Raw genomic sequence first — 20414 nt, forward strand, 5'->3', positions numbered from 1 at the left:
AAATTGTGACGAAAGCAATGACTTTCTCTTTCTTTCGTTCAAAAGATGTTACCGTAATCGCTTTTCGAATGGTTTTCAGTTGTGGGATTATGAGGCTAATGATAGGATAGAATATTATTGTAATACAGTACGAGTACAACAGTTTTTTAACTGAAAACCATTCGAAAAGCGATTACGGTAACATCTTTTGAACAACGAAAGAAAGCAAGTCATTGTTTTCGTCATGATTTTATCCCACTTTCCACTGTAATATGTACGTCATTCCAGCAAAAATATTACATTTCCATATTTATTTCTGAGAATATATTCATTCAATCACAGTTAAGGTAAAATATACTTGTGATGTAATATTTTAATGAAAATACGATATCGTAGTTTTCTTTTGTTTCAAATTTAATTAACAAAGATTGATGTTTCAAATGTAATGAACAAAAATTTATGTACGGTATCTATAAATACACTTTAATAAATGAATACTTTATGTTTTACATCGTCCTGTGCTACCATACCATGGTATACATACATACGTATACTGTATACTGGGTATATAAAATAAGGAAAGATGTGGAGAGTTAACTGAGAAGTATAAATTAATTATCATACATACAGGTAAGTACAGTATAGTTAAGACAGGTTGAGATGTGGCCATCACAGGTTATGCACAGTACTGTACAGTACTTGTATATACAAAGTGTTTTGAGTGCAAACATTATGACAGATAAATGAAGAACTGAGTGGACAATTGAACATATTGGGGAGAAGTAGTTAAACAAGATTTGTTGTCTTCATCACAGAAGCACTGCTCCTTCATATTATCATTCAGGCACATAACACCACAGTAAATGTAAAATTTGTCTGTATTGGTATACACATTATTTCAGGATTTATGATACAGGGGCCCCCCAAATTCGCGGGGGTTAGGTTCTCAAAATGGCCGTGAATCGACGAATCCGAGAATAACATTTGTGGACCGGGTGGGGGTTACATTTTTACTTGTATACAAAGAAATGTATATTCCCTTTATGTGTTTGTCCTTAGGACAATTATTTCTTCTTCCTGTATTGTAAATGTGTGTGTGTGTGTCTACACACACACACACACATTTACAATACAGGTAAAGGAAATTACTGTCTCTAGAACGAATGGCTCCCTGTCCCAGTTGCAAAAATGCTGGCAACTTTAAAACTACCCACAGACATTCTTGGGTACATCCAGGGTGTCATCCTAGAATAATAGAGGACCGTGAAATAAAAATCAGCGAACTTGGGGGCCCCCTGTATATTTGAAAAATACTGTCTAAAACAACTCTCATCATTTTTTCATTAGAGTACTGTAAAAAAATTTAATGTTTCAACAAACTTTAAAATACCAGTAAAAAATTTAAAATAATACATTGTACAAAAAGAAGTAGACTAACCCTGATCCATATCTACTGGGTGAGAGTAACACCCATCCAACTTCACGTAGTCAACTCCCCAATCAGCAAATGTGTCAGCATCTGTTTGTAGGTGACCCAAAATGCCAGGGTAGCCAGCACATGTGAAGTTTCCATAATCCTCATATATACCAAACTTCAGACCACGTTTGTGCATCTGGAAGAAGTGTGAACATTAAGCAAGTACTGTAGTTAGATACACAGCCTTTATGGACTGTGACTGAACATTGTTATGAAATGTTGCATGAATGAACAATTCAGAAAATCAACTGTCTCCCGAGACAAGAAACTTCTAATATATGAATGTTCTGAAACATTTATGGTCAATTTATTCATGAAAAATATTGTACAGTAATACCCTGCTTTACGCGGTTCTCATTTATGCGTTTCTACATTTACGCGGTACCCCGCCATAACCAAAATTCCCACTTTACGCGGTACATCTACTCATATACGCGGGAAGCGGCGCGGGCAGGGTGCGCACAAGGTCGCCCAGTCATCAAAACATTACCGAGTTCTTCACCCACCACAGCTGGCCCAAGTCAGTGATAGTGAGGATATGGACTTATATGGACTTTGAGGGGTTTGACAAAGAGGCCCTGCAAGCCTCTGTGGTGGATGGTGATACAATTGATACAAGTGATACAGGTGAGGGCCAATAATCTGCCCTCTGCTTCGGAACCAACCCCCCCATCCCCGTGTGCCTAGCCACCTTTTCTACTAATGTAAGTGTTAAAAAATCTAATATTATTGATATTTCTCTTAATTATTAATTGTGTGCATACCATCATAAAATTAAGATGTTATTTTTACTACAACGTAGGTATTGTGTCTGAAAAAGTGGAGTTTGGGGGTCGGCCCAGTCTCTATTTCAATTAATCCCATATGTTCTGTTGTTCCATTTACGCGTTTCCCGTTTTACGCGGGCCTCTGCGGGTTCAATTGACCGCGTAAATGACGGTATTACTGTACTGTAATGGAAAACGAAAAAAAAAATTCCTGGACTATAACACGTATACACAATATTTATCACACCAAGAAGCAATTCTTTATGACATTTTAACTGCGGGTCTGTATGTATAAAGGACTGAACATGAAATCCAATTTTATATCGAAGCCTCAGTTTGGTACCTTGTATAATGTTCTCATTAACCCTATGATACCTTCAGCATTTGTATTGTGCTGTACAGTATTGTATTCACTGGCTATATCTACCCCAGGGACTATCCCATTAGTCCTTTCCCCCAGACACAAAAAGAACAGGCTTGAAACCAAGGGTAGGTAGGGGCTGCCAAGTTATGGTTTACATTAGCATGTACAGTATGCATCTCCTTGCCAGCTATTGTGGATCAACAATCTTGGATGCAAGCTCAATCTTCACTTCCCAGCCTCCTCCTCACTGTACATGGGGGAACTAAGGTATGAAAATCCCCTAGCTTGTTATTAGAATAAACAATACAGTGGACCCTCCATTAATGAGCTGTACAATCTATGAGATTTCAGTTAACGAGTTACCTCCTGTAAGGACTTTCAGCTTTATTAACGAGTATAAATTCTATTAATGACAGCCTTATGAGAAACACGTTTTGGTGCGGGCAACAGCTGATCGACTTGTCCGCCAAAAATCGGTTCTCTGTTTAGCTTTGTTTCCAGTGGAGTGAACACCGAGAAAGTTGTGCACTTGAATATTTTTGCATTTTTACATTAAAATTATTGGTCATTCTGAAATTTTGTTAACATATTGATAATATACAGTACAGTGTTGGTTTAAATAAAAAAAATCTGGAATTAGTTAAATAAATTGTTGTGAACTTAAAATTAAATTGGTGAAATTATCAAGCATGGGTCCGAAGAAATCTCGGGAGGCGATTTCATTTCAAGTGAAACAAGAAATTATTAAGAAATACGAAGAAGGCATTAGAACTAATGCACTCTGTAAAGAATATGGCATGTCGTCATCTCTCTTCTCCTCCTCCTCCACCCCCACTTTCAATCCCCTTCATCTTCCTCCTCCTCTAACTTTCAACTCAACCAGCAAGATTCTACATACCTGTACTGTACACACCTCAAAGTAAGTTAAAATATTTTATTGTATTTTATTTATTATTGTACAATATGCTGTACAGTGCTGTATTTTGTTTATATTTAATGTTTTGTTAATTCTATTACCGGTAAACATTACAGTATTTTGTCTGTATTTTTTAATTAATTTAAAGGGAATTCTGTGAGTTGGAACCAATTACCCAATATCCCATTAAATAGATTCAGTTAACGAGTGACTCTGTGGAACCAATTGTGCTCATTAATGGAGGGACCACTGTATTCTAATAACAAAAAAACATATTCTTGAACATACACTGAAGGTACAGTCACGGTCAAAAGTAATTATCCACTCCTACTACTATCATACCCGAGAGCTCAAGGCCTTTCTACACAGCGGGTCACAAGAGGGTGGGAGAGAGCTAGGAGTGGAGGACCAGGATGAGGTAGGAGGGTGCAAGTCAAGGGCCACATACGGAGTGGATGTGTATGTGGTTTTTTAATTATCCTTAACACCTGAAGAAGGTGTTAAGAATGGTGGATGTAGCTTGTCATTGACGACCTTAATGACCATGGCAGTTGATAGGCTTAATGCTCAAACAACCAACCAACCAGGAATGGGTGTGAAGGGGGGTTGTCATGTGGACTTAACTTTCCCTTAGTTATCTATGACTTTACTCGATATTCTGGGGAGGAAGGCAAGTGAGATTTTGGCAGGTAATGTGACATAATGCATCTGGCATCCATGAGAGAAAGCCCCTGATATGACACCATAAGGGAGGGAGGGAGCGTGGCTTGCTCACCACCAGTAACACCTTCCACCTCTAGCCACTATCGTTCTTTGGAAGGAAAAAAAAAAGTTAACTGAAGAAAAATAATTAAGAATGAATTCTTACTTGATCACTTCCATCTCTCACCACTACCGTTCTTGAAAACAAAATCACTATTAATTGATTAAAAAAAAAAAGAATTGTTGGATAGAATGTGACTTGTCCATCCTGTGAAAATCAATGGTGTTTGGCCACTGTGAGTCGTGGGCCAACTATCGGTTTGCTCACGGCTGGCTACAATGTATCAGAAATTCCAATGGAGGTTGGGGTCACTGTGAAACATTGGTTAACCTGCTGGGAGGAGTTTGAAAACTGGGGAAACAGGCTGCCGTGAGTATTTTTGATTGTTTATTGTCATTTGCTATTTTAAAATAACCAATTTCCATTGTGTAATGTAAACAAAACATATTTGAACTCTTAATTCATATAAATTAAATAATTTTATGCCAGGGAGATCACGACTGACAGGCGAGGAGGACATTAAACAGGCTATTGAGATTCTGTATGACATGTGTTAATAAATATTAAAAATAAATGTTCCATCCTCGTATTCAATATTTATCCTCATATCAACGTTATTATAAATATCTAATTACCGTTGTTTAAAACCTAAAAAATAATAAATAAGGAAGTGGATGCACATTATAATAATCATAAAATAAGGATCCCCATCTATTACTCCCTCAAGCATGTAAATCTAAGATAATTTACAGTGAAAAAAATTATAACCATCCCTCCCTTGCTTCTTCAAGAATTTCCCCTGCTTTCTTCAATCTCCCCCTATCTGCTGAGCAACTTGCATTGCATACCACCCTCCCCCCCCCCCAAATCAACCATTCCCTCTCTCCATCCCACGCGACTTACCTTGCAAATAGGACCGCCCAGGTGCAGGGGTTAGGTGGTAGACTAAATGATCACTTAATGAGCACTGAAGCACCTATGGTATTTTAGCATAATTTCTGCTTCATATTCATGCATAAAGGATCCCAATTATGAATGCTTTAATTTCTACTGCACCAGTATATACTGAACTGTAAACAAAATTTGCTTCCAACAATTAGTGATAATAAGTTTGCAGATGATTTAAATTTTTATAAACTTATTATTAACTGCCGCAATGCAAAAATGTATAGCTTATCTATTGATTATGACAAATGGTACAGTACTTGCTCTAACACAAAATAGAGTACGTACTGTACTGTATTGTACAGTACTATAAGGAAATCTGTAATATCTGATTCACCTAATCATCAACTACTGTTTTGTATAAAAAAATATATTCCCCCTTTCTTACCCCATTTATATACAAACAAAAATCCACATTTTTTTATATACATACATAGTCAGAAAGGGCAGCAATGCCTGATGGGAAGCGAAAGGGATCTGGCTGAAGTCTACCAAGGGCATCACGTTCCCTGGAGAGCCAGCAGTCATCCAGAGAAATCATGTCATATCCCAGATCGCGGTACCCTTGATTCACAAGGATGTCTGCCATTTGCATGAACAGCAACTCACTAAAAATATGTCACATAGGATTTAAGTATTTGTGGATTTGAGAATATGTTAGGTAAGCCAGTATGCAAATATGCACATGTGTATAGTACAGTACAAAATGCTGTACTGTATCGTATTAATATACATTGTGTGTACAGGTACTGTATATTAGTATGGATGAATACATTTGTATTGACATCAATATTTGTGTAAAGGGTAATTTCAGTATACAGGGTACAGACATGTGTGGCTCTAATAGTACTGTACTGTAAATGGAAGCAGGTGTTTCTGTATACGGTATGTGAGAGTACTATACATATACAGTACTGTATGCATATGTATGAATTAGTGTGAATGCTCCAATAATTTTCCAAGCATGTGTCTGCAATGCATAGAAATTTTAGGATGCATATATGTGCCTCAGTGATTGCATTAGGAAGAAAGCATTTACAGGCTTTATTAGTACAGTATATATATTATGGTGTGTTTGGAAGGTAATACTGTACATGTATAAGCCACAATACAAGACTAAGGTAAGGAACAGTGATACAGCTACAAATAGACAATCAAGTATTGCATCATCACTAGACAAAGGGGTAAGTGAATATTTACTCACCTGATACAGTTGTGTGGGTCATTGACACAGTCAGTGTTGCACCTAAACCGCTGCCAGGCTAACCAACCCATGGGTGGGGTGCGGGCCAGCCCATTTTCTAGCCCACACACACCCAAGCCCATCAGCAACACTCCCATTACTATCCATTGTGTTCCTCCTGACATCCTGGTGGAAAAATATAACATCAACTTCAACATTTCAAAAACTCTTCTGGGAGAAAAAACAAACAAAAACATACTGTACAGTATTGTACAGTACTAAAATTAAAATCCCAAAACTCATAGCCTAACTTCCAAATTCATGCCACTATACATTAACCTAGATATGCTCTTAAAGACCTAGTTGTTGAAGTGCAGTTCATGTAATACATTATCACATAACCAATGTTTATGATAGCCATGGTAGAACATAACATCAAATATGAAAAAGCATCTAATTTTATCATGAATTAATATTATAGTACTCGCATCTCATCATGTAAGGGATTATTAAGTTCAACTTCATGCTCTTGTTAGCTCATGGCAATGAAATATTATACTGTACAGTATACTCACTACTGAACTGCACCAAATATTCTGCACTGTACTCTATACTCATCTTAATGGAATTCATTTCAAGATCATAAATGCTACTACTATTTCTGTAATTTGAATTTACTTCTACTAAGCAGCAAATTGACCAGTTTCACTTAATTGTCTCCAATTCTTTGACAAATTAAATGATTACAAGCCACTTAGGTAATTTAACCCAATGAAGTGTAACTAGTGCTTAATTTATGCCAGAATGTAATGGAACATGTAATTTGTAAATATAATCACCTATCAATAAATACAATAGTGATATCTCTGTAAGCCGGAACAATTGGTGCAAAGCATTTCCGGGAATGAGAGATTTCCGGGTACCGAGACGACTCTCTCAAAGCTGAAAAAAAATCCCTCAAACCCCGAAATTTTTCGGGTCACGGAACACCTAACATGAGTACCTGTACCCCTTGGTCTATAGAATAAACTGGAAATGTTTAAATCTCTCTTGCTAAGGGAGGTGTCGAATGCAACCAACCTTTGCTAGCCTCCCATCCATTACAGCTTTGAAAAATCTTTTATAGTTAGATTTAGGTATACAGAGGGTAATTCGATTTTTATAATAATCAATTACTAAATAACTTTAAAAAAATTAATGAAATGTAAATAAATGTCAATAAAATAAAAACACAAAACATAAAAACTACTGAAAATAGATAAATGAATACAGTGATCCCTCGGTTAACGAGCGCCTCTGTTAACGAGATTTCGGTTAACGATTTACCTTCCATAAGATTCTTAACTTCGGTTAACGAGCAATCCCTCGATTAACGAGTTTTTTACGAGCCGACTTCAACATGTTTTCGCTTGCATTTGGCGGTCCACCAGCTGTAGTATTAGTCCGCCAATACAGTAATCGGTTTTAGGGCTTAAATTCCTTACTATTTTAGTAAATATCAAGAAGTTTATACTATTCAATAATTTTAAAAGTTTAATATTAACTTTTTTAGTCATTTTAACAATTATTGAACATAATTGAAGGTAAAGAAACTAGTTTCTGGCGTGCCATCCAGCCTGTTAACACACCAGACAGGAGTTAGTCTCTCTCTGTTTTCAGTGGAGGTAACATCTTGCTTGAGACTCTCTTCAACTAAATGCTTTTTTCTGTGTTTCCAAGCAAATTATTGGTCATTTTGAAATTTATTTTACATATTGACAATATATAATGCAGTGCAGTGTTGATTTAAAGAAAATAATCTTGAATTACACCAAGAGAACTAAAATTTTATGGGTGAAATGGTGCCATGGGGTGATATCTCTTCCACCCCAATGCCTTCTCTTCTCCCTTCTCCTCCACCCCCATTCTAATTCCCATCATCATCATCCAGGAGCCTTCTACATACACACCTCAAAGTAAGTGTACTTTTCTACCTTTTTTGTTGAATTTAGACAATTTTCGGTGAGCTGCAACCAATTTTCCAAAAACCCATTGAAACAATGGTTTCGGTTAACGAGCAACCTGCTGGAACGAATTGTGCTCATTAACCGAGGGACCACTGTATATAAACCTAAAAATAAACAATTATAATGAAGTAATGAAAAAATTTAGAAAACTGTATATAAATTGTTTACAGGGAAATCTAAATACCGTACTGTAAACAGAAAATCTTGAATGTGCCAGGACTTCCTTTATATATATATATACAGTGACCACTCCATTAACGAACTCAATCTGTTCCAGAAGGTCGTTCGTTAACAACATTTCAATGGAACAAAATAAAAAGTTCACCCACTCCTGGATGATGAATTTAGAATGGGGGTGAAAACAGTCACCCCATGGCGCCATTTCACCCATAAATTTTAGCTCTTGGTGTAATTCAAATTACACTTACTACTAGTACTGAACCAATCATGATCAAAAAAAGATGATGTGGGTGTGCGTGATCCAGGCCACAAGGAAAGAAGAAAACACGAAGTTCCCAAGCGCTTTCGTGTAATTCACATCTTCAGGGGTGAGTACAGTCTGTACTCACCACTGAACATACATTTTCAAATGCCTTTTCCCTAACCTACCTCATTTAATTCCCTCTATTCATTTTTGTTCATTTGCCATTCATATTTCAAAATAATTAGCCTTAAAACATTAACCACTTTAGTAAATAAATATGAACCAGCACAGAAACCATGAATATAAAATGGAAAAGTCAAAGAACATATGTCATCACAAAAATTGTGACCAAGTCCCAGGTTGCTGATCTGACTTTCTACCTCATTTACACACAATTGCAGGGTCTCATTTGCTTCTCTTACTATTGACAACACAACATACATACGTATATTGTTTCTCCTCTTGATTTTTTTCATTTTCCATTTATTTATGGTTCTTTATTACTATTACTATTATTATCATATTAATATTATTACATTATCGCCCCCAGGCGATGTGGGTCAGTGACCTGTGCCAGGGTGGGCTAATCCTGTTAAAAAAAAATGATTAGTTCGGGATTGACGGTTAATCCGAAAGTCGGTTAATCGAGGTTTTACTTTTACACACACACACACACATATATATATATATATATATATATATATATATATATATATATATATATATATATATATATATATATATATATATATATATATATATATATATATATATATATATATATATATATATATATATATATATATATATATATATATATATATATATATATATATATATATATATATATATATATATATATATATATATATAAAATCTGCAGGGAAAATGGAAACATGAAGTACCTTGGCTTTCGTCTTTATTCAGTGGCCCAAGGTTAAAATGCTTTGAAAACCTTTGATCTTGATGTATGATAGTTATTTTGTGGGTCCCTTTTTCTGACCTGACCTGTCTAGTCACGTCATCACCCTTCTCTTAAGCTCCTCTCTCGTGTGTGTTGGTGTGTGGATTGGTGGATGTCATCATTTATGACCTGACCTCATGTTTTAGGTCACCCTGTATATTTAAGCCTCTCTCATCATGTAATCAATTGCCTCCTGAAAGATGTCTTGAATAAAGACAGCTAAGGTACTCCGTTGTTTCCATTTTCGTGTGATTTTATCAAGATTTATCTTATCCACGTTTTCATTATTGGATTTATGAAATATATATATATATATATATATATATATATATATATATATATATATATATATATATATATATATATATGTATATATATATATATATATATATATATATATATATATATATATGTATATATATATACACAGTTAACCCTCAATCTACGCGGTCCCGCATTCCGCGTTTCCACGTTAACGCGGTGCCTTGCCAGAACCTCACGTGCTCACATTACGCGGTACGTGAACCCCATTACGCGGAGAGTGTTCGGTGCGACGCTATTTTTAGATTCGCCCCACCCGCCCGCCTGCCTGCCTGCCTCTCCCTCCGCTTGGGCAAGCGGCGCAGTAAGGTTGCGCAGTGTGTGTCTTTGTTGCGTTATCACTGACGTCATATGACGTATCAGACCTGTGATTGGCCATGCATCCCTACCCCCCTCTGCTGCTAGCTGTAATTGGCTTAAAGTATTATGACGTGTCCACCCGGGGGAGGGAGGGAGGAAAGACGACGCTTGACCTAGCCGCGGCAGTTTCATCCCTCAAGGCCACTCCGTGTAAACGCGCATCCATTGTTCCGTAAAATGGCTTCCGCCGGACCACCACCCCCAGAGAGAAACCTTTCCTTACCTGGACCCAGCGGCACTAAACCAAAGAAGACACGACGTTCCTTAAGCTACGAGGTGAAGTATAGCATCATCCAAGAGTTGGAGAAAGGAACAAGGCAGGTTGATTTGGCGCGCCAGCATGGCGTGAACGAATCTACGATCCGGACTATAAAGAAGGATTCAGCCAAGATAAAGGAGCACATGAAGATCACAAAGTCTACAGGTGCTTCTATGATCAAGTATTTTCACAACCAGGTGCTTCTCAAGACAGAAAAATTACTTGTGAGGTACTTGGTGCGTCAGGCGCGACGGAACATGGCGGTCGACACGCGCTCTGTTAAGGACTACGCACGTGAACTGTACATGGCAGTGGCACGAAAGATGGGAACTTCAGAGCCCAAACCCTTTAATGCTTCCTCTGGGTGGTTACAGAGGTTTAAGATCCGGAACAAGATCACCAATATAAACATTGGTGGTGAAGAAGCGAGTGCTGATCGTGCTGCGGCTCGGGAATTTCCTCCGTTTTTACGTGAGATTATGGAGGAAGGACAGTACAGTGACGACCAGGTGTTTAACATGGACGAATCTGGTCTTTTCTGGAAAAAGCTACCTTCCAAGTCCTTCGTTGTGAAGAATGCCAGCAGGATTCGGGGCCGGAAAATGCAGAAGGAACGCATCACCGTCCTGTTTACCACCAATGCCTCCGGTACCTGTAAGCTCAAGTTATCGGTGATCCACACAGCACGCAAGCCGCACGCCTACAAAACAATGGACATGACCAAGCTAAACGTCCACTGGCTGACCGCACGTAAGGCGTGGATGTTCTCTACACTGTCCCTCTCCTGGTTTGATGACTGTTTTGTTCCCGATGTAAAAAAATTCTGTGAGCGACAGAATGTGCCATTTAATATTTTGTTGCTGCTGGACAACGCACCAGGACACTCGCCCCTACTGTTAGATCGTCACCCCAACGTAAAAGTGGTCTTCCTTCCTCCCAACACTACGTCTTTAATCCAGCCCATGGACCAGGAGTTGATTTGCAATGTGAAAGCTGCATTCTCAACAAAAAATTCCAGCTCCTGAACGACTACACCAACACCAGGGAAGAGTTGCGTAACCTGAGTGACACCACCACCGATAGCAAGAGCGAAGAAGATGAGGATCAACAGTTAGAACAGCAAAAAATACTCTTCAAACAATTCTGGAGAGTATTTAACATCAAAAAAGCTGTGGACTTCTTGGTGGAGTCATGGGATCAGCTGTCTATTGCTACAATTCGTCACGCATGGAGACATGTGTTGCATGGAATACCAGGTGAGAGGAGGAGTCAATCTGTGACTGGTGAGGTTCAGAATGTTGCAGTAGCAGTGGACCTTGCCAGAGAAGCTGCGCAGACTGTTACAGTTCCAGGCTTCTCCGAGACCACCAACGACGACATCCTGGAGGTGATCAGAGATCCTGAAGTGACTGCCGACGAGATGTTGGAAGAAGAACACGTCAGTGAAGAGGAGGAAGAAGGTGCGTCATTCTCCGAAGAACACAATTTAAGTCATAGTGATATTAAGGGTGCCATGGAGTGTGCAGAGAAGATGAAGTCCTTCCTTTCCCGCGACAATGACGATGACCGCTATGAAGTCTTCCATACCCGGCTGGTGCAGGCTATGGAGCCGTACATCAAGGTGTATCACGACAACATCAACGCCAGCCGTCAGCAAAGCATAACAGATTTCTTCGCCCGCAACCCACCACAGCCAGCCCAAGCCAGTGATAGTGGCAGTGAAGATGACTTTGAGGGATTTGTCAGGGAAGCCCTGACAACTGTAAGTGACAGTGATGGTGATTCACCTAGTAATGGTGATTCACCTGAGGGCCAGTAATCTGCCCTCTGCCTCGGAACCAGCCTCCATCCCCGTATGCCGACCCATCTCTTCTACTACCGTAAGTGTTACACCTAATTTTTAGTTTTCTAACCTTACCTTTATTTTTCCTATGTTAACCTTTATCTTTCCTAACCTAACCTCTTCTATATTACTTGTTTTTTCATACCATCATAAAGTTAAGATAAAATTTTTACTACAACATAGTTGTGTGTCGTCAAAAAGTGGAGTTTGGGGATCGGCCCGGACTCCATTTCAATTAATCCCATATGTTATGTTATTCACTTTACGCGTTCCTCACTTTCCGGGACCCTCCGGGTTACATTAACCGCGTAAAGTGAGGGTTAACTGTATATATATATATATATATATATATATATATATATATATATATATATATATATATATATATATATATATATATATATATATATATATATATATATATATATATATATATATATATATATATATATATATATATATATATATATATATATATATATATATATATATATATATATATATATATATATATATACTGTATATGTGTCAGTTCACCAATTACCTGTTAATGAGAAAATTTCACCCTAGTACCCACAGATGGTACCAGTTACACCTCCAAGGAGTACCAGAAGACAGCCGGGAACACAAGCTCCGGGTCCAGATATACACTGATGTTCCTACGATAAAAATTACCAGCTAAATGGAGCCGTGAGTACCCATCTAACTGGTTCACTTAAACTATAACACAAAAACAGCAATCTCAGAATCGCTAACGATATATTTCTTCCCTAAATAGAGAAGACGTGAGTACCAATCTACCGGACACGTTACAACACAAGATGGATTCTGAAATATTTGTACACAATTCCTATTTAACTTGACCGTTTTGCTAGTAAGCCAATTAATATCACCATTATACATAAACACTTTCTTACCCCATGAAATCACCGAAAAATGCACGAGCAATACGTTCCATAAATCATTTTATGATTTTTACGCTTTCGTCAGCAGAGGACTTCATATCTCTGCAATGGTTCTCACAAAGATAGATTCTTAAATATTCGTGCAAGGATTTCTCTGCTAACTGAAAACACCAGAACCTATCCAACTGATTCACTAAGATATGATACGACACAGTGATACCCGCAAAAAGAGTTCGAAACTGCACTGGGACTACCGTAAGGAGTGTTTACTTCCTTCACTTAAAGAGTAAAACTAAACGTATAAATCTAAAATCTAAAAAAAATCCAGTCATGCAGCGGTCACACCCTTCTCGCTCTGCCTCACAGTTCAACGTTGATAATTATTACGCTCAGCCTCGCGGGTTTAACCAGCCCACCTTGATACACTCTACATCACACGCTGTAAGGCTATATAAGCCTGCTCACTGGAATGGACAAGAATTATTCAAATGTGTAAGGATCATTGTCTTTCTGACCCCAAAGTCATCAACACTGAAACTGTATTATCTAATCTAGTAGGAAGTTTTAGAAAGTGAAAACACACTAAATGACATTTCTACACATTGCAGTCGAGGGAACTCTGATTTCTTAAATAAGACTACAACAACTTTAAAATAATATCTTTCATCTGATATGCCCCCCACCCCTTTTCTCTCGTACTCTGCCCCGTGTGACCGTCTTTCCAACTGTTTTCTTACCAAAGGACATTGCCCCCCCCCCACCCCCCCCCACTTACACATAGTCTCGCAACCCCATCATTACCGCCCACACGCTAAAATTACTTCATCTCCACTCAACTCACAGTCCCCAGTAGCTGACCACTTCGCCCCTTGTCATTTATCGACACCCGCCCTTCTGTAGATAACCTCAATCGCCATCTTCGTGGACTTTTTGGCCGTTCTCGCAGAGGTCATTGTTCTCTTTACCATCTACAGTAAGATTATACAACCCCTCTTGTGTCTAAGTAAACAGCAACATCCGCGCATTTTAGTACCCGCTCCGGTAGATGTGTTTTTGATAACACCCAACCAGTTCTGACACTTGCATCACACCAACCCGTTCTTGCATAGATGATTACGTCAGTCTCTGGAGGTCGTGGGTTCGTTTAGTGCATGTTGTTGCTTATATCTACATACCTTAAGAATGTATACATAAGGTATTATATGACAATCATTATTCAGTCGTACCTTAGCTTTCACCATCACAGCTGACCCAAGTTACACTGATGTTACCTCGGAATCCAAATGAAGGTCACAATAGAGGTACTTCTGTTCTGCTTGTAAGCGTGACCCAACACAGGGATATCGCAACCACTAACACTCATCATGTAACCAACAAAATATTTTGTCTTAAATCTTTTACTTGGTAGGAAGTTGGTTGTATATACAAAAGTTAAATCACCATCTATAAACTGTGATACTTTGTACAGGGCTCCTTGAACCACGCACTCTTGACACAAGAAAGTCATTAAGCAATGCAAAGGTGGGCCCAGTGTAACCTGTTTCATGTGGTATAGTCAGGTAGAGACCATGTGTCCTTCTAACCTCTTCCTAAACAAGGAATACATACGAGTGGTGTAGCTATGGTGAGAGTACGAGTTTACACGTGGGCCACAGCGTTGAGGGAGGTGAGAGAAGTCCTTCTCTCTAATGTACATGAGCTCACTAATTACAGTTACGCGCGTCCCCAGCATCCGCTAGTACACACGCGACACTCACTCACTCCTCTTTCACGTGTGCTGATTTTACTCTGACGTCCTAACTACACTTACACACCTGCTCCCACATGTACTGGTTAAAAAAAAAAAAAAAAAACAGGACATACAAATAAACACGATTAAGTGAGTGTGTGTGTGTCACCATCACCACCTGGGACAAGACTCACTCACTTTCCTCGTCTCTTCACATTCATTTCTGATTACCATCATCACCAACACTCGGGAGTGACGCCACAGTACCATGCACTACAAACCCCAGCTGAATCCTGGCGAGGAAAATGGTCGAGGTGTGCACGTGCGAACCCTGGTATCAGATGAACAAAGTCACTTGATGTTTGTGTTGACACAGTCCATTGTGGAAGTTACATATTCAAGACATCAGTGTGTACACCATCATTTATACTGGATATACATAACTGTTAATCAAGTCCGTTGTGACGTTTTCCTCTGACATGTAGAGGAGAAAGTGTAAATAACGCACCACGGCAATCCATGATGTGTTCTTTACAATTGCGCCTGCAAGTTCAAGTAAAATGTCACAACGGACATGGTTATGTGCAAAATATGATGACGCACATACCGGTGTTTTGCATATCTAAATTCCTCATGGTGATCTTTTTCAAAACAAACGTCAAGAAACTTTATGAACACCCTTTATATGTAAATACTACCAACCGGATAATGTTTCAATTCAGATGTAGTCGGTGTCAACAAAGCAACATCAGTCGAGAGTGCTCGCCCTGGCTAATCTTTCAACATCTCTTAGGACTGTCAAAATTTATCTATATCTCAACGTCTCTCGATATCCCATAATGTGTCAGCTAACATAAAGATACCTTCATTCTACAGACGTACAAGACCAAAGGCACAAAAATACAAATCTCATTCCAGGATGATTATTGATCGTCTCAGTACCATTGACTAATTAAATGCACTGTGAAGGACGCCGGGTTCTTGAGGAAATGTGTCAAGTCCTTGCTACGCCCTTCCTCTCGTGTGTGTGTGTGTGTGTTTGTGTCTTCTTCCCAAAACAAAACAGTCATGTGGTGTATGTCTGCTGCACGACACGGCTGATCATTATCATAAAATCACAACCACGTGTTGTAGTTAATAAAGTTGATCATCGCATCATTACCATAGAATGCAATCGCCAGGTAATAGCTGGCAGGTGGGGTAATAGAACCTGCTGCACAAAAAACTACTAACTGGGGAAATGTGAGAGTAAATAGATAACAGCCAGACAAAAACTGACCCCACGAGTGCCTTACATGGCATTCAGGTGAGCTTCCAGGGAAACAAATCAGGACTCGTGTGGTGCGCCGTACAGGAAGCAGTAATGACAAGGCAGCCAGTTTACGCTAAAGAAGGGGTGCCGTGCCAACCACACACGCTGGGTAATAAGCAGACTCCCAACCTGGCCACAACAGATTGGTTCATATAAAAGACCAATTAAAAATATATTCCTGAGTTATAAAATAGAACGCTAGCCCCCGAAAACTTACTGCTAGTACTGTACTAGCCGACAGCGAAAATTATCGGCTAAGTTGCCCGTGATGCCACCCTAACGTTTACACTGGCTACTCTTTTAAAGACGCGCCAAAACAGAAAACAACGCATGGTTGTCCAATCATCATAAAGCCTCCTATCAAATATTTGACACCAGCAAACACCGCAATACGCCAGTCACTTTTCTTCTCAAGTCGATGATCTTTCCTTAAAATCTCTTCCATCCATTTTCAATTTCGTCTCACTAGTACTACCACAAAACACTCATTGGCGTAACCAATAAATTTGACTGGGTAGAATAAGTTACTGAAGATTTAACGAGAATTACAGAATTAATCGACGAATATTTGTACTGTAAATAGTATAATTTACGATAAATTCAGCTGCTGCAGGAATCTTTGTCACCTTTTACAATCCATCTATTCACCGAAAGTATTTGGGAACACCAAAAGATTAGCCCCAGCTTATTTTACCTTAGGATTAAACACCCATATCTAATCTAACAAGACTTCATCTAACATTTAAACACCCAGTGTACCGATTGCAGCGTCTAAAACATCCAGTGAGCGGGTTTAAGTACCTAAATAGACCTAGTGAATGGGTGCTAAATAAACCCTGGCGGTTGAAGCACCCATAGAATAGATACATACATAAGGCGGCAACCTAAATCTCATTATTTTTACGATAAGTTAGAACGATTTCAATATTACATTAACTCTAACAATTATTTGATTAAGCTACTACTATTACCACGGTCACGCAGAACCAGGCTTGCCTTTTCACCATCACCACTCCTTTATACTCCCAACACCAAGCACCTCACTTTCTTTTTTTTTCAGTCTCACCCCAAGAACAATGAGAGAGCGAGAATCACACACACACACACACACACACACACACACACACACACACACACACAGGGATCTTATGGATTATGTTCCAAATTATTAGATATAAACCGTAACGTTGTTGTTGTTGTTGTTCTTCTTATTATTATTATTATGAGTAGTTGTAATAATATTATAAGTAGCAACATTATGATTACTCATACTATGGATATTATTATTACTGTGCAAGCATGAACAAAATAACATGTAGGCACATAACACTCGAACTAACAAATTAACAAACACACATGCCATAATTACTATAATAATTGTCAAACAGAATTAACGCAATCTTCTTTACTTCTCATTTTCGTTATTATTATTATTTCTTCCCGTGTTTATTTTTATCTCTCTTACTCTAATGACCAGTTCATCTGGTATATAATTCCCAAGTGATTATTTTTTTCTTCACAATTACTCAAGATAATCTGGGATGCTGGAGAGATGAGTGTGAAGTCATTACTAGCTCAGTATTATCACACGCAACCACCACCACTAACCTCGCTACCATCATTACCTACTGCCATCACCACAGCCTCACTGCCACCAATCACTGTCTCGCTGCCACCAAAATCACTGCTCATCACCACCACCACCACCCACTTCCCCATCAACCAATCAATCCCATCCATCACAACCACCCACTTCCCCATCAACCAACCAATCCCATCCATCACCACCACCCACTTCCCCATCAACCAACCAATCCCATCCATCACCACCACCCACTTCCCCATCAACCAACCAATCCCATCCATCACCACCACTTCCCCATCCAACCAATCCCATCCATCACCACCACCACTTCCCCATCAACCAACCACAACCATCACCACCACTTCCCCATCAACCAACCAATCCCATCCATCACCACCACCCACTTCCCCATCAACCAACCAATCCCATCCATCACCACCACCCACTTCCCCATCAACCAACCAATCCCATCCATCACCACACCCTTCCCCATCAACCAACCAATCCCATCCATCACCACCACCCACTTCCATCACCATCACCAACCCCATCAACCAACCAATCCCATCCACCACCACCACCCACTTCCCCATCAACCAATCAATCCCATCCATCACAACCACCCACTTCCCCATCAACCAACCAATCCCATCCATCACCACCATCCACTTCCCCATCAACCAACCAATCCCATCCATCACCACCACCCACTTCCCCATCAACCAACCAATCCCATCCATCACCACCACCCACTTCCCCATCAACCAACCAATCCCATCCATCACCACCACCTACTTCCCCATCAACCAACCACAACCATGATCACCACCCACTATACCCACGACTACCAATCACACTTTCCCCACACACTATCACCTCCCAATTCTCACCGCCACCCAGAGACTCGACACAAACACACACTACCGCCATACTTTCATCAGCCAAGTTGTTACAGTACACGACAAAATTTACTCACGCCATGAAAGTCTCCCATACGCCAGACTGTAACTGGTACACTGAAATCTGAACCTTCGCCAAACACGGTCACGTTTTATAGTACGTACACACACACACACACACACACACAGTCATTATCACGTTGGTTCTTATGACCCAGTCCATTATTAGCACGTGTCATCAAAGGGATAATTGCGTACGTAGCCAAATGACCTCTGACCTTCCCTGACCTGCCATGACTTCCCCGCCCTCTCGATCTCAACAGATTATGTACATGAGATTGCGCCTAGGGTACAAGTACCTATGGGAGTACATTGGCAACCCTGAGTCTGGACGCACTGTTTGTAAACTTTGTGGCCAACTCGACTCTCACACCCTCCCTCACTACATCCTCACCTGCCCTATGACCTCCTCCTACAGGTCCCCAGCCGTCACCAACACCTCTTCCCTCCCTGACCAGATATCCCTCCTCCTAGTAACAGGCCTGGCACTTGACATTATTAGGGACCTGCCACTCTTTGCCATAAACAGATGAAATGTACCGGGAACTCCCCCCACACACTCATCATTCTGTCACTTTAGGTAACTTGCTGACAAAACCTATGACCCTTCAGGCTTTTACGCCCTTAATACATGAGTCATAAATGCAAGCAAGAACTTAGCATGCTTCCCAGATGGGCGCTGTAAACGCTTCTGCGCTTCACCTTACGCAAGGATGTAAGGGGGGGTACCCCCCCCCCGAAAAAAAAATGAGTGTGTGGGGAGAAAGTTCCCGGTACATTTCATCTGTTTATGGCAAAGAGTGGCAGGTCCCTAATAATGTAAAGGGGTGCCCAATAAACTAGCCCCCTCCGGGGCAATCTAAAACCCCCCCAAAAAAATGCACGAGTCATAAAGGCAAGCAAGAACTTAGCATGCTTCCCAGATGGGCGCTGTAAGCACTTCTGCACTTCACCTTGCACAGGATGTAAGGGGGTGCCCAATAAACTAGCCCCCTCGGAGGCAATCTGAAAAAAATCCCCGCCCCGCCTCCCACATCCTTCTGTACTACCAATTCTGTACAATTAAATTTACATCATAATATCCAGTAATAATTGTAATATTTTGTAATGTCAAACAAATCTTTAAATTCCTAAGAAAAAAGAACCTTTTATCTATCTATCTATGTTTATTTATCCATCTCCACCAATCAGTTACTAAGGGCAACATACGCTGGCCCCATCACTAGTAAAGAAGTGTGTGAAAGTGAGCTAAGTACATGCGTTAGGAAACAGTTTAGAAAGAATTAAAAATATACAATGAGTCAGATTCCATTTAAAACCATAAATTAACCTTCACTTAATGATATGTTGCTC

At 39.6% G+C, this 20414-nt stretch overlaps 1 protein-coding gene across 6 annotated transcripts in view; it reads right to left on the bottom strand.

Moving 5' to 3' along the window:
- The window catches only part of LOC121870400 (alpha-N-acetylgalactosaminidase-like), a 65227-nt gene that overhangs the window by 29426 nt on the left and 15387 nt on the right, over positions 1-20414 (bottom strand). For all 6 annotated transcript variants that reach the window (XM_042372229.1, XM_042372233.1, XM_042372231.1 and 3 more), the window contains exons 2-4: positions 6416-6580; positions 5645-5819; positions 1418-1592 (exon numbers count right to left, since the gene is read on the bottom strand). In XM_042372229.1, coding sequence (XP_042228163.1) covers positions 1418-1592; positions 5645-5819; positions 6416-6579 — 514 coding nt within the window. In that variant the 5' untranslated portion in view covers position 6580. The remainder of the gene's footprint in view (positions 1-1417; positions 1593-5644; positions 5820-6415; positions 6581-20414) is intronic.

This window comes from Homarus americanus, unplaced genomic scaffold (genome assembly GCF_018991925.1).
Source record: "Homarus americanus isolate GMGI-L3 unplaced genomic scaffold, GMGI_Hamer_2.0 scaffold40856, whole genome shotgun sequence".
Taxonomy (NCBI): Eukaryota; Metazoa; Arthropoda; class Malacostraca; order Decapoda; family Nephropidae; genus Homarus; species Homarus americanus.